This window comes from Lepisosteus platostomus, chromosome 12 (genome assembly GCF_059453375.1).
Source record: "Lepisosteus platostomus isolate fLepPlt1 chromosome 12, fLepPlt1.hap1, whole genome shotgun sequence".
In the NCBI taxonomy this organism is placed as follows: Eukaryota; Metazoa; Chordata; class Actinopteri; order Semionotiformes; family Lepisosteidae; genus Lepisosteus; species Lepisosteus platostomus.
Window position 1 is genome coordinate 35,473,781 of NC_142622.1, and position 25,213 is coordinate 35,498,993.

General features: G+C 38.9%; 1 protein-coding gene across 1 annotated transcript in view; it reads left to right on the forward strand.

Moving 5' to 3' along the window:
- The first annotated feature begins 954 nt into the window (after window positions 1-954).
- Window positions 955-25,213, forward strand: part of dgat1a (diacylglycerol O-acyltransferase 1a) — a 31,407-nt gene continuing 7,148 nt past the window's right edge. Inside the window, exons 1-9 of the mRNA XM_088601783.1 lie at window positions 955-1,352; window positions 5,532-5,619; window positions 14,407-14,447; window positions 17,638-17,723; window positions 18,785-18,837; window positions 19,822-19,927; window positions 23,516-23,644; window positions 24,790-24,864; window positions 24,988-25,091. Of these exons, the coding sequence (XP_088457909.1) occupies window positions 1,132-1,352; window positions 5,532-5,619; window positions 14,407-14,447; window positions 17,638-17,723; window positions 18,785-18,837; window positions 19,822-19,927; window positions 23,516-23,644; window positions 24,790-24,864; window positions 24,988-25,091 (903 nt within the window). The 5' untranslated portion in view covers window positions 955-1,131. The remainder of the gene's footprint in view (window positions 1,353-5,531; window positions 5,620-14,406; window positions 14,448-17,637; window positions 17,724-18,784; window positions 18,838-19,821; window positions 19,928-23,515; window positions 23,645-24,789; window positions 24,865-24,987; window positions 25,092-25,213) is intronic.

The following is a 25,213-nucleotide window of genomic DNA, read 5'->3' on the forward strand; positions in this document are numbered from 1 at the left end:
GTTTTTTTTAAAAAAAATCCACTTCTTTTCCGTCTTTATTTTTCGGAATTTACCTGTACCTGTGTGGCGGCTGCCGCAACGTTGTTGACAGAAGAAGTAATGGAATTGGTGGTAGTGATATCTGAAGCTGTAGGCCGAAGAGGCTGATCCATGTGGGTTTTGAAGTACATTAGACTATGTCAATATTAAATCAGGAGCTCCTATAGACATGTAGTTATTCAATTCTGATATGTTAAGCAGGTGTTAAAATCCCCTTATACTGTTGACTAGGTTTGTAATATCTGGTGTCCATTCTGAATTGCACTCTGGGCTTGAACAATCTGTTTTAACTAAAATTCTCGGTTATTCAATTCGAGAAGCAGCATCTTGCTTTCCTGACCAATTTGCTGGACCAGTGGAAGAGGTGTTAGTGGGACCAGTAGGGGGCGCTCACCCTGCGGTCTGTGTGGATCCCCAGTACGGGGACGGGGACACTATACTGTAAAAAAGGAGCCGTCCTTCGGATGAGACGTAAAAGCGAGGTCCTGACTCTCTGTGGTCATTAAAAAGCTCAGGGTGTGACCCCGGTGTCCTGGCCAAATTTCCCCCTGGTCTCCTAATACTCCCCATCTATGAATCGGCTTCATCACTCATAGCTAATGTGTGGTGAGCGAACTGGCGCATCATTCAGGTGGATGCTGCACATTGGTGGTCCCCATTACCTGTAAAGTGCTTTGAGTGGGGTGTCCAGAAAAGTGCTATATAAGTGTAAAGAATTCATATTTATTATATACTGGCATCTGTATCCCACCCAGGTGGATGCTGTACTCCAGGGCTTGCTTTTACCTTCTACTTAGATAGCGTGGTAAGGGATTTATTCTCTATAAAATTATTTCTATCTAGTACTCTGGACTTCAACTCCCAGGATCCCCCGCAGCGGCTCAGCCGAAAAGAAAACTACAACTCCCATGGCGAAAGGAGCAACGATATTTGTCCCACCGCCTGTACATGACGTCTTGGGTTGGTAACTGTGGGGGGGATGTAAGAGGCTAGCCTTTGAATAGTCAAGACGCTCTCTGTGCTGGGGGAATTGAATAAACTTAAGGAAAAACTTTCGTACACATGCACGGGTTTTGATGCATCTCAAGGAAAATGGGAGATAAAGTCGAGAAAGGCCCCCACAACCGTAAAAGGCGAACCACCATCACCGGAGGAGTGGGGCCAAGTTGGAAAGCTACTAAGTCTGATGGAGAAACTAACAGTGTCACGAACCACAGTGTTCATCAGAAGGCGAAGGAAGAAAAGACACAAGAGTTCCCCGCGGTAGCAAGAAAGGACAAGGGGAAACACGATAACCACTACGACAAACTCAGGTAAAGGCGAGGTGGTATCTTTTTAAATGGCTTTGATTGCTCAGAAGCAAACCCTCTTGCTGTAGCACTCACGTATACTATTATAGTTGTGTGATTTCGATTGAGAAATAATTGTTGCATCGTTAATGACATTGGGATGTAATGATATAGTTTCCACTCAATTGCTGAATTTCCCCCCTTGAAACTGTTACTGTACCGTATCTCGTCACACGTCGTTTAAGTCTGGTATCGTTCGTCCTTTCCAAGAGGTAACTCTCGCAAAGTCCGAGGCGTGAACGGAGTCTGAATCTAATTGCCTTGGGTGTGATAAGAATTGGGGCTTGACCTTTCTAGATGGGGGGAATAATTACAACAAAAACAAACATTTTGTCTGGTGGTGTCAGTCCTGCTATTTTATGCAAACTACTCCACATGTGTGTGGGTTCATGTTCTGAAATTAAGCCAGGGCTTGAAGCCTGTTGACTCCAGTTCACTTGTTTCCGGGTGCAGCCCCTACTTGTAGTGGAGATTAAGGAAGTTCAAATCAGATACCAAATTCTCTCTTAAATTAACACCTTTTCTGCTTTTCATCTTGCCAGTATTATATGTGAAACATGGATTTTTAGCCCAATCCCTAGTATTGACATCTGCGTCTTAAGTAAAAACGAACTGATAAAATATAGACCAATGAAGGAAACATAGTTGCAGCATAAGTGATGTTATTGTATAATTCTCTTGATATGGCAATGCTTTTTACGTTGAAGGCAGTATACCACAACTCATTAACATGTGGTATCACCAGTAGGTTTGGGTAATGTCAGTGCGTTTAAAATGAAGTCTCCCTGGGATTTAAACTAAACAAAGTTTTGCTGTACGTGTGAGCATAAAAAAAGTTTTACAAACGCGCAGTAATGAATTCTTCCTTAAGAGATGTCATAATAATACTAATGGGAAATGTGCACAGAAAGCTTTTTTTTGTCATGGTTGAAGTAACTTTTGCTTCCTTAATGTTGTAAAGTGTGATTCAGTGAGGCAAAGATCAGCCTTGTGCGTACTTTATGCAAGCATAATGTGCTGGTTGTAAAGATATCTTCGTATGCAACCCCGGAGTTAGTTAAAAGGAAGATGTTTTCAAACAGTTAGGTGCGGGCAGGATCAACTAAAGAAAATGTGCTTTAAAAAACTGTTTTTTTTAGGGTGCGGTTGAATGTTTGGCATCAGGTTCTTGGAACTTAGACCTTTGACCTTCAATATGTAACAAGCAGTAAACTTTTGTCCTTTAAATCATTCCTGTTGCTAAGTGTGAAGTTGTGTTAACGAAACAATGAAAGAGGCTTGGTTCCTCATGAGGGTATACCTAAAAAAATGACCTTTGCTTTTAGGGAAAATTGCATTATTTTGAAACAATTTTAGTCACCCTAAAGTACACTACAGGAGACTAGTAATAGGTTTACAAGTCATAGGTTTATTAAGTCACAAGTAATAGGTTTATTCCATGCTGAAAAAAAGAAGAAAGAAAACACAGTTTCGGCCGTGGAGCCTTCTTCAGGTGTTACTTGTTCCTTTGCAGCCTCCGCATGCTGACTCAGCTACCTACCTGAACTAAAGGAGACTAGGCCATTTTCTCCAAATTCCTATTTCTGGACACATTTAATTAGGAAAATGTAATGTGTAGGAGAATGTTCTTTATGAAAACTGATCAGTCGTATCCTATCCACTGCACAAAATAGCTAGGGATTTGGTCAGTGCTTCCATGTGAAAGTGTGGCTCTGTGGCTAAGGATCTGCGCCTGTGGCTGGAAGGTTGCCGGTTCAAATCCCACAGCCGGCAGAGGCTCCGATGGGCCCCTGAGCAAGGCCCTTAACCCCAACTGCTCCAGGGGTGCTATACAATGGCTGACCCTGCATTCTGACCCCCAGCTCCTCTCCCTGTCTGTGTGTCTGTGTCTCACGGAGAGCAAGCTGGGGTATGTGAAAAAACAAATTCCTAATGCAAGAAATTGTACAGGGCTAAAAAAGCGATCTTATCTTATCTTATTCAAGAAACATTTTTTTGTCAAAATGACAGAAAATGAAATATTCAGTTTATTTCAGTAAAAGCAGATAAAATGAAGGCAGTATATGAATTAGAGCTCTATTATAAAGCACCTTCAAGGTGATATTACTCCTACTTTTTTAGAGATCACCATGGGTCAGTAATTTTCAAGGGACATAGTATAAAATACCTCTGGCCACACTTCTTTTACATATTGTAATCTTGTATCTGACAATCTTTTATTCGAGATTTTTAGACCTCTGACCCTTTCCATGTTTATTACCTGTGTTGAAAACCCACAAAATACTAGATTAAAAATCTTTGGTGTACCTTTTGCTTTTAGAAAAAAAAAGTCTGCTGATAACAGTGGATTGGAATGTTATTCGCTGATATACAGATATACCCTGTAGTCAAGATTATTTAAGGTCTTTCCCTGAATGGTCGACCATCTGGTTTTTGCCAAATTCTGATTGCTTAAGATTTCGGAATCTGAATCTCTTGGTAGTTTGTGTGTTTTCTAATTTATAAATGGCAGTTAAATACTTTACATGTCCTTTTGTGTCTTTTGGACCAGTGGGATGGGTCTTTAAGGCGTGCCCTTGCTGTTTGCACAATCCAGAGTGTTTAATGTCACTTAAGGTACACATTAACCTAGAAATCTGGGAAGAAAGAAAAACCCAGGTGTGCTGAGATAAATTGTCACTAGAAAAGGTACACCTGCAACATTATTGCTTACAAATGCATGTTTTTGACATTATACATTTTCTGCGGTTTTACAGTATTTCACAATATTATATATAATTTGCAATATAATGGTAAGATCCTCCACAGTATTTCCTAGCATAGAAGGAGCACTGAACAGTTATCCGGTACTTGAAAATTGACTCTTCAGCCTTGCCAAGTTAAAAATGGATTAAAATACATAATACTCTGGTGTGAAGATGGGGGGGGAAGGCAGCACATAAACCTGCCTATTGTGATTCCTGATTTTTAAATGGTTTCCCTTAGCCTTTATAGGCTGATACCATCTGGAGTGGTAATAATTAGTTCATTGCTAATTGTTTGCTGATATTAATTACAGATTTGCTTTAAATTTTGCACTTTGAACAATTAAATTCTTTCATATCGCCAAAACTAAGCTATAAGCTAGAAACCACACAACTTAAAACATCAGAGGCATTATCTTTTATTAATCTTATCAAACAGAAATGAAGCATTTGAAATTGCACACCTAGTTTGTCATATTTTCCGTTTGTGTTGCAATAGGCGTCCAGTGTGTTTGCACTTCAAAGTTTATTGAAATTTGCAATATCTCTTAACAGATGTAATGCTGCAACATCAGAATGTATAGAAAGTTTGCTGGCAAGCAAGGCTCAGCTAGTTCTTGGTTTCTAGTGGCTAACCGATCCAATGATCTCATCCAGTTGATTCTTTGAAAAAAGCAATTTGATTGTAACAACAGAGGGATAGATTGTTCCTTAGCTGATATTGCAGATCATCAGGTTTTGCCTGTTTCTTGAATGATTGTATTGGTTGAGATTTTAAGGTGGTGTTACTTTTAATCAAAGCAAGCATTTGGATCCTTCTTATTGATTGCGACCAAACGTATTCTATGTCTTGTTGTTTTTTTGGAAATTGTGTGACTTTGTTTGAAAAGAGGGTTGCTTAAAAGGTTAGAGCAGGTCAGAGGTTAGAACAGGTTGCCTCATGAGCATACCAGTTGCAAAGGAACAGGCAGAGGATAGTTTCAAAAGTTGACAGAGTTTGTCTCAACAATTAGTGGGTTGATGTTTGTTTGCTCATTTTTATCCAGACTCTCAACCTGACCTGCCTGTACCCTGCATATATATGTAACGTGTCTCATTGGATTTCTTAACTTGATTTAGTTCAGGTCAACTGAAGCATCATTGTGCATATAATTCACATCAGCTCCAGTGTAATCTTAATAATGTTTTGAGATGCGGCCCACAAAAATATCCCATGTAACGCAAAAATACTGCATAAATTGGTATGAAATATGTAAAAGGAACAAACGAAATGATAATCCTAGCAAACGTTCCCAGTCGTTTCAGTCATCAGACATATTTTTGTGCTATCATGGTGATTTATCTGGTTAAATAACTGTGTGAGTGTTCTGATTATTCTACTTGATTTTGTCTTCACTAGATGCCACAGGCAGCAGGAGTCCCTGCTCAGCTCAGCCAGTGGCTACAGTAACTACAGAGGGATCCTCAACTGGTGTGTTGTCATGCTAGTAAGTAACTTCCATTGAGTGAGCTTCTACTGTCACTGTCACTGTGCTCCTTGTGGAGCACAGTGACAGTGACAGCACAGTGACTGTGTCACTGTGCTCCTTAATATAGGTGGGTTATTTCAATAAAATTTATATTTGAATGCATTAAGCAAGACTGAATACTTGTATTCAGCCAGCAGCCATATCACCCTGCAACTCACAACTGGCAACCCACTGAAGCTCAGCAGGTGTGAGCCTGGTCAGTACCTGGATGGGAGACCTCCTGGGAAAAACTAAGGTTGCTGCTGGAAGAGGTGTTAGTGGGGCCAGCAGGGGGCGCTCACCTATGGTCTGTGTGGGCCCTAATGCCCCAGTATAGTGACGGGGACACTATACTGTAAACAGGCGCCGTCCTTCGGATGAGACGTAAAACCGAGGTCCTGACTCTCTGTGGTCATTAAAAATCCCAAGATGTTTCTCGAAAAGAGTAGGGGTGTAACCCTGGCGTCCTGGCCAAATTTCCCATTGGCACAATCATGGCCTCATAATAACCCCCATCTATGAATTGGCTTCATTACTCTGCTCTCCTCCCCACTAATAGCTGATGTGTGGTGAGCATTCTGGCGCACTATGGCTGCCGTCGCATCATCCAGGTGGGGCTGCACATGGGTGGTGGTGGAGGGGAGTCCCCATTACCTGTAAAGCGCTTTGAGTGGAGTGTCCAGAAAAGCGCTATATAAGTGTAAGACATTATTATTAATATGAATTGGAAATGTGCCTCTATAAATAGACAATGTAGCAGCTGGAGGGCAATAAATCGTTAAGTTCTCCAAATTTGCCATGTCAGTTTTTCTTTGAAGACATCGGGTTGGCATTGGAGGCTAAAAGGTAAAGTACCAGTTGCTACAACAGCTGCAACATATAGTATAGGAAAGTACTTGAAGTATAGTCTTTCCCCTAAACAGCTGTAGCTCATTTATTTCACTCTAGTTGCAGAGTGTTTTGGAAGGAACAAATATTCTATTGCAGTAAGCAAAAGGCTTTGTAGTCTTGACTTATACCTTTAAGGAAAGTGTAACATACGCTTAACATCAAACCCAGCTAATTGGATTATCTCCTTGTTGGTAAATGAACATAGTTTATAGGTAATTGTGACTCCAAAGGGAGGCAGAAACAGAGGAGCATGTCAGGAGACAGAACATTTCTTCTGGCTTGAGGTTAAATGAGGCGTTCATTATTTCTATAGTCCTTGTTTATTACCGCTAATTCTGTTAAACCAACCAGACACCATTGTGGCTATGTGTTGGCTAGTCTCCCAGTGGTATCATAGACTTGCTGGTATGATGTTTTTTCAGGCAAAGATCAGATGATTTCATAGATAGGCTGTTTAGTTTTGGACATATCTAGTTTGACACAGCCTTTCCAGTGAAGGCTAAATCACCTGTCTGTGTGGTTAAATGGACTTTATTATAAATGCTTTGTGTTGCCTGGACCTAAGATTGCCCTGTGTGGTATCTAGTTTTAAAGGGGTCATAATCCCTTCTATTTTTTATTTATTTTGTGAAGTCATTTTGCCAGTTGTATCTTGTTTGATCTATTCTGTCAAAAGGCTAGAAACTAGGTCATAATTTACTTATTCTGTTGATGTTATCTCCTAATAATAAAGAAAAAAAATGCTTGTAAAATAAATCTGAAAGCCCTAAACCTGTTGAAGCATGTCATTCACTTATTATTATCTTATAATTAGCTTATAATTTGAGTGCAAATTGACACTGTCGATCAGTTAACAGAGGTGTTCATCCTTGAAACTATATTCTGGACACTCAAGACTCTACTATTATAAAAGTACCAGCGTTAAAAGTATGCTGAGTAACAGGAGTGTGGCTTTTTAGGGCATATGGAAAAATTATGCTGCTAAAAACTTGGTATCTCACTATTGATGCAAACACAAGCACATTGCAAAAAACTTCATGATCATTTATAGAATCTAAATATTATAAGGCTTTTTCATAGCAATATGTTCTGCCTTGCTGGGTAGAAAGTAACAAATAAAGTTACAAGCAGACTTTTTAAGGGGGCTCAATGATGCAGTAAAATCAGTCAATGTGTTTTTTCTATCCTCAACTGATAGAACACATTTTGTCTGATCTTGGTCCTTCGGAAAAGACTGAAGAAGCTCTCAGTTTGTTTGATGTTATGATGAGTTTAAGAGCTCTTAAGTGTTACTTTATATTTAAATGACATGATGCTTAGTGTGCTTAATAGTTTTACCTAGCTCTAGGTCATAGGGCTGTGTTTGAGTTTGTAAAGTAAAACCATTGCATATGTAGCATTGTGAAACCTTATGCCAGCCGTTGTTTATTTTTATAAATTGCCTTAAGGATGAAAAGGAAATGTTTTTGAAACTGAAAATGGTAGCTGGCATTGCTTCCATGTAGTGCTGGGGTCCTGGATTCAATTCCAAACCTGGGGTGCTGTCTGTGTGGAGTTTGTATGTTCTCCCAGTGTTAATGTGGGGTTTCCTCTGCGTGCTCTGGTTTCCACATATTGGTAGGTGTAGTGTCTTCTGGGAATATTGGCCCTGGTGTGAGTAAGTGTGTGTCTGTTTCTGTGTGTGCCCTACGATGAGCTGGTTCCCCATCCAGGGTGTACCCTGCTTTGCCCCTTTTACTTCCCAGGATAGGTTCCAACATCCCCTCTGAATTGGAAGAAGTGTTTAGAAAATGAGTTGATGAACCCTGCTCACCGGATAACATGTTATGTTTAACATTATAAAACATTGGGCTAACATGAGGATTCTACGGTAGGGTGGGTTTAATAAAAGGTGTGTATTTTTATAGAACATAAAATCTGTGGTTCCAAAACTCACAAGTTCCTTACGTGCAAAAGTCACCCTGTGAGCTCTAATGTAATTAAAAAAAGCCTGTAGATTCCTCTTCCATAGAAAAAGAGCTAAAAGCTATGACTGTTTTATTAAAACAAAATCAATTTGTGATCACAGCAGCCTCTTCAGTTGCCAGTATGACTGCTGGAGCATGAGTGTGTTTAAGCGCTGTGTGCTATTTAAACACACAACCTTTCCCTCTCATGCAGGAGATAGAAATGATATTGCAGTTACAGGCTGAACTCGGTGAACTGTGATGGCAAAACTTTCTCCATAACCAGGAAGCTCTGCTCTTACTCATGCTTACTGTCCCTTTACAGGGGAGTTATTTATGAAGATGTGCTGTAGTTTTCAAGCAAATTACTTGGAAAGCCTTCAGCTTGTAGTGAAATATTTCTCAAATTGTATTTATCTACAGGCTCTCATTGTACTGACTATACGTGGGCATATGTCATGTTACTTAGTTACACAGTTAATTGAAGCCATCCACAAAAGTTAAAGATTTTTGAAAAAGCAAAATACTTTTATTGGAAGTCATCATTTGCTTCTTGCTCTCTGATATATAGTGTATATTGTTTTCCAGCCAATAATGTATATTGCAATTTGGAGAGAATATTTCACTGAAGCCAAGAATATAAGATAAGATCACTTTATTAGCCCTATACAATTTCTTGCATTAGGAATTCATCTTTTCACATACCCCAGCTTGCACTCCATGAGCTTGCACTCCACACAGACAGGGAGAGAAGCTTGGGGTCAGAGCACAGGGTCAGCCGTTGTACAGCACCCCTGGAGCAGCTGGGGTTAAGGGCCTTGCTCAGGGGCACAACAGAGTAGGATTCCTCTGCCGGCCACAGGATTTGAACTGGCAACCTTCCAGCCTCAGGTGCATATCCTTAGCCACAGTGCCACTATGATTATATTCTATAATCCTTTTCTTCCACAGTAATGGTGAAAAAAAGAACTATTGTTTTTCTTTCAGCAGTAAGATCATAAGACTGTCATTTTGTGAAGTAATAAAAAGGAATTTCCTTTATGTGCTTTATTTTTAGACATTAAATCCCCAGGTTAACTGCCCCCTGTGGTGAGGTGTAATGGTGCCCGTTTGTGTTTTAGCACGTTTCTTGCTAGACTGCAGTTTCAAGGTACTGAAAGGTGACATTGGTACAGTAGAACGTCTTGGCTTTGTTTCATCAAGCACACTCGGTTGTTAAGGCGGGCCAGACTTCCCACCAATGATTTTGTGAGCAGCATGGGAGATTAAAATGTGTTGTGATAACAGAATGGAGTGGTATCTCCTGGAACACGATTTGTTTCTAATTTTGTCCATTCCTCCCTAGCACTTGGAGAAAAGAGCAGTAACATTAGATTAGGAACCTGCTTTACTTCTTCTTTTTTTTCTTTTTTGTAAGTCAATTTTTTGTGCCGTTTCATTTTTGGAAAATAAATACAAAACAAAAACATTTCCCCACCCTGCCACCATAGGTGGTACCTTCCTCCAAGTTTGAATAACTCAATTAATAAAATCACTCAAACATGATAAATATACATTGTTATAAGGGCACAACTGTCAGCAGAGGTGTCACCAAACCCGTAACCATGAATATGAATATGAATATAAAGTTCTATGAAGTGCAGCTAATCCAACCAGATTTGTTTCTACTAATGTAAAAGCACAAGGCCGGGGTCATTATTTCATAGGTGTGAACAGGAAAGGGTCTTGTATGGAATATTGGACATGCAAGAAGAATTCAAGAACCTAGCCACATCGAGACACTCCCTGGATGTATATGCTGTAAAAGGTGCCTACATCTCCCTATGGGCAGATTACTGTATATGCAAGGGACTAGGTAAAAGTTTTATCTGATGGTATCTACAAGGGGTCAGTTGCATGCTTTGAAAAACTTAAAATATTTTCATTGTTAATGTTTCTAGAAGTCAAAATTAGCTTAAACAGTGGGTGTTAACCCCAGTGTCCTGACCAAATTTCTGCCCTGCTCTTGATCAATCATGGCCTCCTAATAACCCACATCTATGAATTGGCTTCATCACTCTGTTCTTCTCCCACTGATAGCTGGTGTTTGGGGAGCGTACTGGCGCACTTTGGCTGCTGTGACATCATCCAGGTGGATGTTACACACTGGTGGTAGTGGAGGGGAGTCTCTATTAACCTGTACAGCCCTTTGAGTGGAGTGTCCAGAAAGGCCCTATATAAGTTTAAGGAATTCTTATTGTTAGAGCTGTTATCCAAAGCACCCCACAACATTTCTTCATTTGTAATGTTCGAATCTGTATTCCAGAAATGGCTGCAAAGACTTGTGTGATACTTCTAAAAGAAAAACAAAGAATACAGTCTTTTTCTTTTGCCCATTTGCGTATCATTCTGTATGCTGTAACAAAGATAACCTGTACTCTTCTGTCATCTATTTGAGAAGAATGTGACCTACACTATTCTTTAAGGGAATTATTTTGTTGTTGTTGCTTTAATTCGATTCATCAACAGTCTTGGGTTCTAGTTAAAGTGCTGTAGCTACCTAACATAGTCAATAGCCAGTGAGTTGGAAGACTCTATCAACAGTGTAATGTAGTATAGCTTGTCAGGTTTACAATGTCCAGAATAGGTTTTGAGCTGATCCTTGTTCGGTCAATAAACATTCAACCCTTTCGGTGTATGACTTTCACGGGTTTATATATCAACATTCTTACCCTCTTGCTGAGTTGACTTTTATCTTAGGAGGTTTAATCATTAATGGCATTGTGAAATTATTTCGATCAGGCATCCCGAGCCCTTCAAAGCAACAAGTCGAATTAGAAACCAGGAAAAAAATCGAAAGCCTTCTTCAAGAACGTTAGAGACATCTCTCAAATATGTAATCGGCACGTGACTTTAATTCATTTAAAGTGCCTGCTGTAATTAATGAAAACCATTAAAATGTGTGCAGTGAAATAATAAACAGCCTGCAGCAGCTACCATCTCCGAATGGTAAAGTCTGGAGCGCCACCTACTAAGTCTTCCCTTCAAAGCAACAGAGAACAAATTTTAATTTTTAATATGGTATTAATCCACTCTTTGAAAGAAGATCATTTTGACATCACTAATAGCTATATTTTTTAATACTTTCTGAACACTTATCGTATTTCTTCAGAACATGGGCTCTTTGCTTGTATTTTTAATAATGAAAAATTACACATTGAAGTGGAAACTTGGCACTGCAAAATACAGAACAGTCCAGATTGCTGTGTAGATTACGCAGAGTGACAGTTCTTATTTTAGCTCTTGAAAGCGAAGCCAGAGTATTTATTGAAAAATGTCATAGCCCCTGGCAATTAGTTCTATATTACATTAGAAGCAGTTAATGGATGTATATAAATAAAATGCATACTAAAGAGTTTCATAAATGTTTAACATTGCTTGTTTTAAGGCTAAACCGCACACTAAGCATAATTTAGCCTACCTGTCACAAAGGGATTTTAATGCAGGCTTTTTCCCAAGGGAACCTGCTCCACCATTCCCATATTTCAGGAAAGAGGGGTTAGGGAGATTTAAAACGAATTTGCTTGGAAGATACAGCCGTTTATTGCTGATTGGCATACAGCCGGCACAATCACAGCCCACTTGTAATGTGCACACAAGGGAGATAGGATACAAAAATAACAACTGGGAGATGAAGATTAATGTGCGGTGTATTTGTGTGGGGACCCAGCACACCGCTACACAGTCCCTTTCCAGAGAGAAGAGCACATGATGTATTTGTATGCAGTATTTTTAAGGGAAATGTAAAAGTCGGCAGTTTTTCCTTCCCTCTTTTTCATTTTTCTTTTCAGATACCGCATTTTACCCTAGCACTTTCAAAGAAAACCTTTCCCTCCCCCCTCTGTGCTTGAACTGATATGGTGTTTCTTAACATTTTAGACTATCTTCCTCGATTTTTTAAAAAAAATAGTTTACTACATCTGTGATGTACTTCAGAAAAATGCTGCCATTGGCTATAATGCCTTGACATCTAGGCAACTAATGGTATCCAGCAACAGCTAGATGTACCTGAAAGCATTGCCTTAAATGTTAGCTAGCATGCACAGTGCTGGGTGTGAAAGAAGTAGAATTCAGTGGGATAGTAGGCCACTTCCTAAATGTTCATTCCTCTTCGTTGAAGACATAAATGATCTACACATACTGTAAGCAAAATCTTGATTCACTGGATGCCCCAGTAAATCATTATTATATCAATCATTAATATTGATTAATATTACTCTTTAATGTTTTATAAATATAAATCTTTAAAATTGACCATGTTGCTTTTATTTTTATATAATGTCAAACTAATGATGATTGCTGCAAAGACTATATTTTAGCAATCTTTTGTTGTCAATTGATTGCCTGTTAATATTTGTTTAGTGAGAAATAGGGTTAAGCAAGTTTTAGAGACTGCATGAAGTTCTGTATGTTAAAGTCCTTGAAAATGTTTCTTCAGTCAATCCTCAATTCAAAAATACTCTACTTCAAGGGAATGAAGTCTAAACAAACATCCATCAATTAAAGTAATTCATCAGCACTGGACATTTAGAGCTGAGCTGGGGCTTAAGCCATCAGTCCCAGAGGTCACTGAACCAGGGTTGGGGACTACTGTGTTGAACTACCAGAGCACCTGCTATTTTTGAAAGATTCATACCGTTAAAATATAAACCTGACTAGAAGACAGTATACCTACTGGGGCATGCAGAAATTTTAAAATGACACAGACTGTTTCTGTAACATGTGTAGATTGGAAGATAGGATTTTCTTCATGGAAGCCAGCGTAGGTAGAAAAACTATTTGAGATAAAGAATTAATGTGAAATTGTGCCTTGAATTCTTCCTCCACAGGAGAAATGTATCTGCCAGAGACTGGTTGGTTTCACACTGAATGCCCTAATTCTCAAAATAGTTGGAGAAAACAAGATTCTGATTTCTTCTCTGAAAGGGAGAACTTTGATATGGAGAGGTGGCATAATGTTTCTCCTACTGCCTATACACACTTTCTAGATCATGTTATGAGTGAAAAGACTTTGGTCTTATTCAGTCCTTTAATATACCACAGTAAGTTCTGAAACTGGCCTGCTGTAGATGCACAGCCAGAAATACAACCTTATGGGTGCATGGGTTTGGTTGAACATGTTTATCTCCCTTTATTATTGTTTTCCCCTCAAAGGCAAAGGTAAGCAAAAGTAATTGCAGCATAGGGACAGGATTGTAGAGAACAATTCTTATGTTTCAGCTGTTTCGTGGATAAAGATTTTTTCATTGATTGGTCAAATTTCATGCATCTCAAAACCAGACAAACTGTTGTTCAGTTTGTCTGCTGAACGACATCCGTCTGTTCAGGATGAGGGCAGAACAGTTCTAGGGTCCTGTAAGGGCTACGTAAAATGCTTTAGATAATTTTATTCTTTACATTTTATCAGACAGTGCAGCCATTAAAGGTCTAAAAGAAATATTACTGTACTGTACATCTGGTCTTCTGACAAGCTTATTGAGAGCATTTTCAAGACATGACATGAGTAAATATGAATGTAGAACTCTGAAATCTACATATTCTTTTTATTTCATTATAACTGCTTTGCTGAGAACCCATAAAAACTGCTTGATCTGGCTGTTGTTCATTTTTGTTTAATGTAAATTGCAGGCTTTATCAGTACTGCTCTTTGACCTAGATAAACACATAATGTTTTAGATTCACATCTAGAGACTTTGATCTGTCTTTCATCTACTATCAAATTAACCATCTGCACATTGAATCTCCTTATTGATAGTATCAGTGTATCTTTAGAACAGCAGATAAGGATTAATGTTGTGTGAAACGTCTGAATTTACAATTGACTGGTTATGATATTTGTCACGTGCTGTTGTAACATATTTGCATTAACACGTTTTCTTCTCTATTTCAGGTATTGAGCAATGCACGACTTTTCCTAGAGAACCTAATAAAGTAAGTATTTTCCTTAATGTAGTAAACTGCTACCCTGCTTTCTTATTTTTCTTTTACTGAATGTGTGTGCAGCGTGATCTGTAAAGGTTCTGTTATTGTACACAGAATGAAGAGTGCTGTTGCTTGATGCTAAAGACTCTATATAACATTCTAGTTTACAATGTTGAAGGATTCACAGCTGTATAAAAGGGAAAAATGTGCTTCAGGGGGAAAACTCATATTAGTTTAGGTAAAAAGATGTGCAACAGTGTGCACATCCAGACCAGCAAAAAATGGGCTTTCAGCTTGCTTAAGTTAAGTCTATCACCACCGTCCTGAAATAACGTTCTCATCATTGAACAAATCGAAAACAAATATTTTATTCCTGTCTTTAAAGGCCTGAAATTTTACACAAGTAGCGATCAATGACACTAATTCAGATTCGAATTTCTTATATCGGGTCTGGGAAACAACAATGCACGAGGACTGAAGTTTTTACAGATGTTTTAAATTCAGCTACTGTACAAATTGAGGTGCAACATAGCAGGTTTTAATTTATCCAAATAATTTGTTCAGTTTGTCTCCCGATTTCAAGGGAGAAAAACAGATGCATATTTGTATTTTGTACAATACATCCAGATGGACAGGAATGTTTGCCATCTCGTCTCGCAAGAGGTGTACATTTTCATGCTACTGGGAATATGGACTAAAAATTAGAAGCTTGCAGCCGATATTGGATCCTCAAGCAACTTATGCAAGTTTGAAATCACTATTTCACTTTGTTATACTCACCCAATTTAGAATAGCCAATTGTCTATTTTTCCCCCGTCTTGGCTCATACTGTATCTATAAACCCTGTGACTGCACACGGGGAAGATTCCTCTGACCCACAACCTTTGAGCCATTAGTTTTTAATACAGGAATTTCAGTGCTGATTAGAACTTCTTTTAAAATACCTTTTAACTATACTGGCATTGGAATTCATTGGTCATGGGCTGTCTGGGCTAATGGCAGAACAGCAAATTCTTATGTTTCCCAGGTGTGTACAGGCTTACTGACAGTAAAGTCAGTGAGAGATGCGCCACACCTCCAATCAGTGCCAACTCTACTGTGAGGCCCTGTGGTTCTGATGTGGGCAGATGTCTGCTTGATTGTCTTTGAACAGTATAGGAGTAATTGCTGTGAGTCCATACATAAGAATAAATAATTTATACTTTCCAAGTGTGATGAGTATAAAATAAAAATCTCAGGAAAAGTCGAATGTTAACCAAAACAGAGTTCCTGTTACATAGAATATGTGTTAACGAGAATTAGTTTACAAGCAGGTCATTTTCTTCAGTGTTATCCTACAGGATGGGCCTGCTTTACATTGTATGCCGTGTTTGTAGGTGAGGGCAGAAATAGTAATTAGGCGGCCTCATGTTCCTAATGGCAAAAAGTATCTTAGAGACACAAGCAGTATTATGACAGGCCTTGAGGGAAAAATTGTCAGAAATCTGGCCCACAGCGACCCTTTCTGAGAAAGTCAGTCTGTCAGCTCAGCTATGTATTCAGAAAACATTAGAATGTACAAAAAGACAAAAATGGGGAGAAGGTCAGTTGTTCGGTATAGCTTTCCTAAAAATGGGTTTCAGTGTTTGTGCCAGATAAATTTACTGTATGAGCAGAAAAAAGAAAGACGGAAAACCATTACTAGAAATACTAAATAATGTATGAACAATATGCCCATTAATGTGCTCGCTCAGTAGGAAGTACTCTCACAGCTATGGGAGAATTTAGCCCACAAGGAGCCACTCAAAAGCTGTCACTTGAATCTGTGCCCAGTCCCTAAATGGTGCTGGTGCAAAAAAGTATTGCCATTTTTGTGTACTTGACTTGCTTAATAATATTCCATATCAGTTGTCACTCAGTCAAAATGAATCACACAATTAAACTGGTTAAATAGTACCAATGAAACACCACCTTTGGGTTAAGTTTATTCGCTTGGCAGTATGATATTTCACAGTTAATGACATTTGTTTCTATTTTGTGATCTGCGAGAATTCATTTTATACCGTCAGGGTAATATATGTGTTAGGTTATGTAGAATTATGCAGTTGTTGTTAGATCCATTTAAGTTTTATAATAAACCACATCAGAGTAACTTTTCAGGTTACAGCAGGCAAATAAAATACCTGATAGGGGAAATGGTGTTTTTTTTTTTCCTGTTATGAATGTTTGCCTGTGTACGCTGTAGTTATACTGTTTTTCATTTAATCTAAATAAATGCTTCTCTGCAATATTATGTAAAACAATAGAGGGGCAGTGTGGTCTGCATACTTTGTGTATGTTTTAACTTTGGTTACAGATTTTTGGAAATGTAATTGTAGAGAATATACTGAGCAATAAAGTATGCTTCTAGGTGCAGTACAAATACATTTGATCAAATTTATCAGTTACGAAGATTTTTATGATTGCTCAGCATTTTGCTTCAAATATTTACCCGTGTTGAGGATCCTAAGTTCATTTTTGGAATGCCGTGGACCATATAGTATTTTTTTTTAGCGTAGCTGCTATTTTGTGCACTCTTCTGACAGGAAGAAATATGGACTGAAGTGTTGCAAAGAGGAAAGCAGTGTAAGCCACCATACTGCAGGCCATATGTTGCAAAATGCGAAATGTTGCAAAAGTTTCAAGTGTGCTGTTTTTCCCAGATGTCTCTGATTGCAGAATCCTTTATCCTCGCATTTACCAAGTTGAAGATGCTGAGGTTTAGTTTTTTCTTTGAATAACCCTACTGAACAATATAGAATCTTTCCCCCGCATCTTGTGTCTTACTGTCTTCTGGAATGTATTCAGGACTCTTCTGATGGGGTGTAACGACATCTTTGTTATAAAGTTCGTATTGGGGTGTGTGGCAAGTTAGTTCCATTGCAACGTTTGTGTAAATGCAAATTCGTAAAGAAGTTAACAATGTGTTATCTTTCAGTATTAAGCGGAATATTTGTAACAACATAGGAAGCCAGTGCTTTAAAAAAAGCTTTCAAATCTTTGTTACGATGTGTTAAACTTCAGTCATCTGTATTGTTTGCCAACCATATCTAAACACTGCTCTGTGAAGCAATTTAGAGGGTGTGGGTATGCTATTTTTATTGCATTATTGTGACCCTAGTAAAATTGTTTAACACCGCTCCTGACTTTAATTTTCCCTTTGCTATTTCTTTTCAATCAGATATGGTATACTAGTGGACCCAATCCAAGTTGTTTCACTGTTCTTAAAGGACCCTTATAGCTGGCCTGCTCCATGCCTTGTAATTGGTATGTATTCATTATTTCTGTGGTGTGGATTTTCAGTAGTGTTTTTCGAGTACAGTGTGTGTGGATTTTAGCTTGCCTAAAAGGATGTTCCTTCTGTTCGTTCTGGAGAATGCTGTAGTTTTTACAAGAAAGTTTATTACTTCCTGATTTTCGACTATCATCTCCAGAGGTATCTCCCCTGTCCTAGTTAATACACTGTGGAATACAACATCTAAAATAATAATTTTAATGTTTTGTTACATACACATTCCATGGTGTCATGTATGTAAAGGTTGACCTTGGTGTTTGTTTCTGCAGAATACACTAATTCTAGAATACACAATTCTGCAGGATACACTATTTTACTCAGTTGTAATAAAATGGTCACAAAAGTACTTAGTTTCCTTCGACTTTTCTGGGTGGCCTAATCATGAAGAAAAGATGGTAAAATATAACGTTGAAAAATTGAATATCACATATCTTTGAGAGTGCCATGAAAAAAGCAATAACCTCTTCCACTCTCAAAAAGGTGTTAGTACTCTGGAGTAGCTAATCATCTCCCAGTTTCTTGACATTCTGTCTGCATCACCTAGAGAAATGACAGCAGTCAGAGCTTTAACGATGGTTTTTCATTTTTATTAATTTTCTTCACTTCAACAACAAGAAAATGGGAGAAAATGACCATTCTTCCCAGCAGTATTGTAAATGTACTATAAACACTGTTGTGGTAAGAACTCAAGGATGCTTGACAGTAAATCCTACTGATGCTTGACAGTAAATCCTACTAATAGCCTTCTTCCTCTGTTTTGCTGTAGATCAGCTTAGCCGTTGTTAATTTCCAAAAGATGGTATTTGTTTACAAAACTTTGTAAAAGTACTTTCCCTATATGTGACAGTGGTGATGTAGACATAGACATAAATGTTTTAACTGGTTTGATAATTAGAATTCACAAGCCTTTTTTGCTTTTTAAAACATTTTGTTGAACCGCCTGCAATTAGCCTATCCACCCAAAAATAATAATGCCGGGAACATGTCCTGTTGCGAGAATGCTAACTCCTGTTCTTTTGCTTTTCTGTCCCAGTGTCAAATACATTTATAATCATAGCTTTGTACAATGAGAGGAAGTTGTCTGTGGTGAGTATAATCCCATAAAATGAATCTTTTTTCCAGTGGATTTCTGTTAGTGTTGCAGGAAAATGTAGTATTGGCTGTAAAATGTCTGTTTGAATTAATTGAGGTGAATTTGAAAGCTTTATGATTTGTTAATTTACAATTTAGGAATGCATTTTATTAAATGGTTTGTTAATTCAGTACATTACGGTCTTTTTTTCCATTCAATATGCAGTACTGTGCAAACAAGGGTTGTTATCTCTATAGATGTGACCTAATAAATGACTTATAACCGTTGCATCAATGTACAATATTGTAACTGTACATTTTGACTCTACACTCTATGCTTTAGGATTTTTATTATAAATGTCTGTAAAACATTCCACAAGTTTAGATTTGTTGAATTCTTCTCTGATATGGCCCATATAGACTCAGTCCAATTCATGTAATGATTTTGAGAAAAACATGAGAATTAAATTCTTGTTTTGAAGTGTTTGCAACCCACATGTCTTCACAGTACTGCTTATATAGTGCAGAATTGATGGATCACTATTATGAGCTTTCTAGCGAAACAATGTATTTTTTTTTTACTAATCAATCTCGGTGTCAGTCATACACTCTTAGCTTGTTCTTTCATTGAGTATGAGAAATTGAGTCCATGTTTCTTTTCAGAAGTACATTTCTTTCTCTCAACACTGTACCGCGCTGCCTTTCATATGCTTGCATCGTCAGTTCATTGTTTAAAAACAAACACCTTTGTTTCCTCTGTACACAATAATTTGAGGGGCAGCTGTTATCAGTGTAATTACTTACTTGGTTAAAAAGAACGTTATGTTACACTTTGGGTATACCAGCCAATAAGGAAGAACATATTTGCATATGAATTGTCAATGCACCCAACGCATCACATATTTCTATTGGATGACACAGGGCAGAATAATGATATCCGTTTCTGTGACAAAGTACTTTTGAGTTTAACCAGTGGCTGCGATTTGCACCTTTCCACAGGGTACTTTTTCTGAGAGGGTTGGGCTGTTTGTTCACTTCCTCAACCTTTCCACGATCCTCTGTTTCCCTGCTGCTGTTGTGTTAATGGTTAACTCCATGACTCCAGGTAAGCTTCCCACTGGTCTTGTAGAAATATAGCATCGCAGTTTAAAAAGTTGGTTCTTCTTGCTGTGTGTTGCTATGAAATGCACTTGTCTAAGTGCACGTACAGATACATAAGAAGTAAAGCTGTATGAAACAGATCCGTCTTCAGCTAATATTTAAACTAGGAGACAGTAGGGGCTTGTTTTAACAGTAGCCACCAGTGTCCCAGTGTTAGGCTGCATCACAGCCCTAGAGCATTCCTGCTATTGTAGCTGGCTTAGGGAGAGGAATTGAACATGTTACACAGTCCCAGGATCTTAGCTGCACCTCAGAGGGTACAAACGGTCAGTAGATCAGGCAGGTTGTCAGGGCTGATTGTGTAAAGTTCATGGATTTCATGAGGAGAAACATCTTGAACCTGCTCCAGAATCTGACAGGCAACCGGTCAAGACCGCAGTAATGACCTTCATTAGAAAGTCTTGTGTCCAAGGGAATGCTGATGCACGACAAGCTCAAAGGCAGAATAGCAGCCTGCAGGTGTTTCTTTCAGGCCTGAAAAAGAGGTGGTTTGAGGCAAATATGGTGATGCACAGAAACATGTTTTTTGTGGTCTTGTGAGGCAGCTACTTCTCTCCCTCTTGATTCAGTATGATAAGCCACGAGTTTCTTTCATTTGCTAGCATAGAGCTTTTTATCAAGTTATCTCTGTCTTTCTCCAGTTGGTGAGTTGTGTAGAAAACAGGGGATGAAGAATAATATACATCACACGCTGTTCTGTTGTAAATTTAAACCATTGTTACCTTGGGAAAGTACTTAATGGCGTATTTTTTCCTCTCATCTGTTAACGCCACAGGGAGTGACAAAGATCCACCATCTGTCAGTTGTTCCTCACACAGGGCGGTTGTTTATATATCAAGGTCAGGGGAGTGAGCTGCTGCAGTCTCTTGACAAGTGAGCACCAGCTTTATCTTGGTGGCAGTGCCGTCCATTGGAGCTCTAACAAGGGCCTTTTCCACTGACCACATGGTCATTATTAAAAAGCCAGTAGTCTGTCTTGACAGGCATTGGTGTCTTGTTTCTTTGACCTGCTGCTGGTGTTTTTGTTGTTTTGGTCGGTTGGTCAAGCCAAAATAATCATGCAGGCAAAAACAAGAACAACATGCAGTTTTGAAGGCTTCCGAGCACGTCCCGACCCACACAATGTAGAAAGGCAACCTGCGTTAGTAAATCAAGCTCTAGACAGTGGCAAGGCTTGAAAGTCAGTGGTGGCAAGGAGATGGAATCCTGTTTTACTTCAGCGGAGTAAACAGGGGAAACTAGAATGATGAGCTAGTAGACTATGAGCCAATCAATTTTAGAAGAAGAGCCGTTAGCTGTACTGGATGTGTGTGTCTGTGTGTGTTCACTGGTTCCTGAGCTCTAACAGTCACACAGTATCACACAGCTCATGCCACCAACTGTTCAGTTGGACATCCATGCAGAACCGTCACATTCTCATTCCGCAAGAAAGCCATTGTTACACAAGCAGGGTAACCAGTGTGTCGTCCTGCTAGAATATTGTATCGGGACGAGATCACAGAAAGGGCAACAGGACCACCTAGGATCCTGTGTAGATTATCCGCAGTGTAGAGATCCCAGTCAGGTTGAGATCAGAAATTGCAGGCGAAGTCCCTTAAAGACAAGGCACTCCTGCCCAGACCATTACACACTTGGACCACCCTCGGATTTGTCTGTTGTACACAAAGAGGATAGTTCTCTACACATCTGTGCCACGCCTGCTGACATCCGTCAGGGTGGTCTACAGAGAACATTCCCACGAGACCTGATTCTTCTCTAAGGAGGAGACAGGTCCACCTGTTTGACTTATTGACTCTGTGAAGCCTTCAGGCATTCTGATGACACAAGGGCTTTTTTCTCTTGAGCACCATTCTCAAGAGAAAGTCTCTATTCTCTTTGTCCTCTTAAACAAATGAAATCCCCTCCACCTGTGCCAAGTTGAACACTCACTAATGAGGTGATTTAGTGCTTAAGCAGTAAGTCATTCAAGAGCATCACGGTCATGATCAATCTGTCAAATTGATGATAAAAACATTTACTCAGTATCCAAAACCTACAGTATGTAGTCTATTTTAACTACAGTATGTAGTCTGTTTTTTTAAAACAAACACCTAAACAGAGGAATCAATTCCTTTTGTATTTTTATCTGACTCAACCATCCAAAACAAACCCCGTATCCAGTGTTGTGAAGTAAACAGGGATATAACAGTGATATTTTTAAGAAAAAAATAATTAAAATCAGACCTTTCTATATCCATCTTAAAAACATATCCATCCATTTCCTAACTGATGTATCCAATACGGCAAGCAACAGGGCCAGGACCAGTTTTCTCAGAAACCAATTAGGTTTCTTATGTCTTTGGACTGTTAGAGGAAACCAGAGCACCCAATGTAAACCCATTCAAACACAGGGAGAACATACAAACTCCACTCAGATAGCATGCCAGGAATTGAGCTCGGGGCCCCAGCACTGCAGAGGTGCTAATAACTGTGCCACTGTCCCACGCCTTAAAAAACATTTTAGATGTGACTTGAAACATTGTATGATGTGATTCATTTTGCAGTCAGTTATATTTGACATCGCGTATGCTTGCAACAGAATTTCTATTCATTTTTAAGTTTTTGAATAAGATAATATTTGTTCTTTCCTTTCCTGAATGCAACATCGCTGAGATCTGTACTTCGGGAAGAGTGTAAAGTCTTTAATTTCTTTGCATATATGAGGTTAGGTGGTGCAGCCCTTGCTGCAGCATAACAAGACATTTGTACATTACCAGTAGATCAGCTTACATTGCCAGTTTAACCCAGAAGTAATATAACCATGCTATTCTGAAATATTATGTAGTCTAAATGTTAGTAGGTAATGACTGGCCATCTGTAGTGGTTTGAAAGATCTAGTATCAGTACATCTCTCTGAAATATATAGATTAAATTGTGGTCCAAAAAACGAAAATCTTAAATGTCTTTATTTTACCTGTTATCCTATACCATATATACCTATATTGGTCAATCACAAGCCATGTTCTTTATCATGCAAACCCAGTACAAGCTGACTGACCACCAGTTCTAGTTTGGAAATGCAGGTTGCAGTTAAGAGTGAAGGTAGCGTTATACATGTTCCTTTTAACCGAAGTAAGTAAAAATGAGTTTAAATTGAGAAAAGTCTGTCTGAACCCGAATCATGGAGCATAAAACTTAGGGGCTGTCTGAATTTAAAATGAGCTTGGCTGAGATATTCATAATGTTAATAACTGCGGTTATATGTGGCATAGCAGCAATCTAGAAATTATATTGTAGGGTATTTTACACATCAGCTCGAGGATTAGGCTTCTAAATGGAATGGTGTGGATTGAGGCACAGCAACGTGGGACTAAATCCCGTCGAAGGCCGTGACTAGAATACGGAGGCAGCGGCTTATGAAATGGAGAGAACAAAAGTATTGTCATAAAATGGAGGAGACGGCAGTATTGATGCTGGAAACCAATTTAAAATGACCGCTGGGCCTTGAAACGGATTTGTTCCCTTCTTTCTGTTTTTTTTTTTAATGAAACAGTTGGTGGATTATTCGTACTTGGAGTCTACACCATCCTGTTCCTGAAGTTGTACTCCTATAAAGACGTGAACAAGTGGTGCAGGGAAATTCGGCAAGCCCACGCCCGCAGCCTGGCCAGATCGCAGTCGTGTGAGTACGCTTCCACAACGGCTGTGTTATCTAACCTTCCCCGAGCTGTGGATGAACAGAAGCCTCAAGAACATTAAACACAATGGAAGAGAAAGTTTATTTTCGAGGCTGAGCTTTCTGGGGTTTTTTTGTTTTGTTTATGAAATTCAGGATTTTTTTACCATGTAACCATTTGGGATTTATGTTAGTGAGCTGCTACGATCAGCAAAACTTGAGTCACAGAACGCAGTGCCTACCATTCGTAACCACCCAGGGGTCCTCATAATTTACTGTGCTGTCTCGCCTCCCGAACTCTTGTGTAACGCAAGGAATGACGATGACCTTCCTATATTGCCTCTTGCATCTGAACAAAAAAAAAGCCTCAATCAGGTTTATATGACTAATGTGTAAATACATTTTGTGACCCACTGTTTACTGATGAGATGTTTCCTGTGAAGACGTTTTCTCTTTTTGCATATTTTTCTCCTTAATTTTTTAAATCAGTTTTAAGCCACTGCGGTGGTTACTGTCCTCTGCTGGTGTGTCAATGAATAGCAGGATGAATATGAATCCAGTTGAATGTGCTCTTTATTAATTATTATGCAATGGGAGGCAGTGAGGTAACAGGTTTTTGAGGGCATGATTAAGTTCTGTCTGAAATAAAATGTTCCATAATTGTGCTTTTAAGCACACGTTTTCAAACAGTTTGGAGAAGAAATCTCATTTGGGGCTGAATTTTATCACCCTAGCCAAATACATCTTGAAAAAAATAAAAAATAAACTCTTGTGTAAGACAGTGAAGCAGTAATTCCAGATTCTCGCCTTTGTGGTGCTACTCTTACATAAACATTTAACATGTCTCATAAGGACGACTTTATTAGAAAAAGCAATCTGCTCACGATTATTATGATCTTTTGAATGACCATTTATAATGTCTACCCATATTGGAGAATTTTCTGACAGTGACATAAGTGTCTGTGGCTAATGTTGAATAAGAATTGGAATGTTAGTTTTGAGTGAAGTACTCAAAAAAAAAAATCTGATCTTTGGAATCATTCTCTTAAATGTGTAAACTAATAGGACCAGAAAAGGTTTCTCTGTGTTTTCAGACGAGATCATAGAGGCCCTTCTTTGTACTGATAGCATTGAATCCTGTATTTAAACAGATCCAATGGTCGAGAAGGCTAATGGCTCAGCAATTCAGGCTCAAACAACCTATCCCGGGAATCTCACACACAGAGGTTAGTAAGGAAGTACTGAGCTTGAAGTATAAGGGGGAATGGTGCTATACGTACCATGATGAGTGCATTTTCACCCACAGGATTTCTCACTTTGTCCGTTTGCTCTTTTTGTCCGTGTTCCAGATATGTACTATTTTATTTTTGCGCCCACCCTGTGCTACGAGTTAAATTTTCCCCGCTCTCCTCGAATACGCAAGCGCTTCCTCTTGAGGAGGCTTTTTGAAATGGTGAGTTGTACTTCAGAGTGTTCACGTTCATCTTGTCCTGGTGCCTTAGCTTGTTTTCACTGCTGCAGAGAGCCGGTTCAATACCGTGCTGTCAGGCAGGATTACTCTTGCTTGGAATCTAG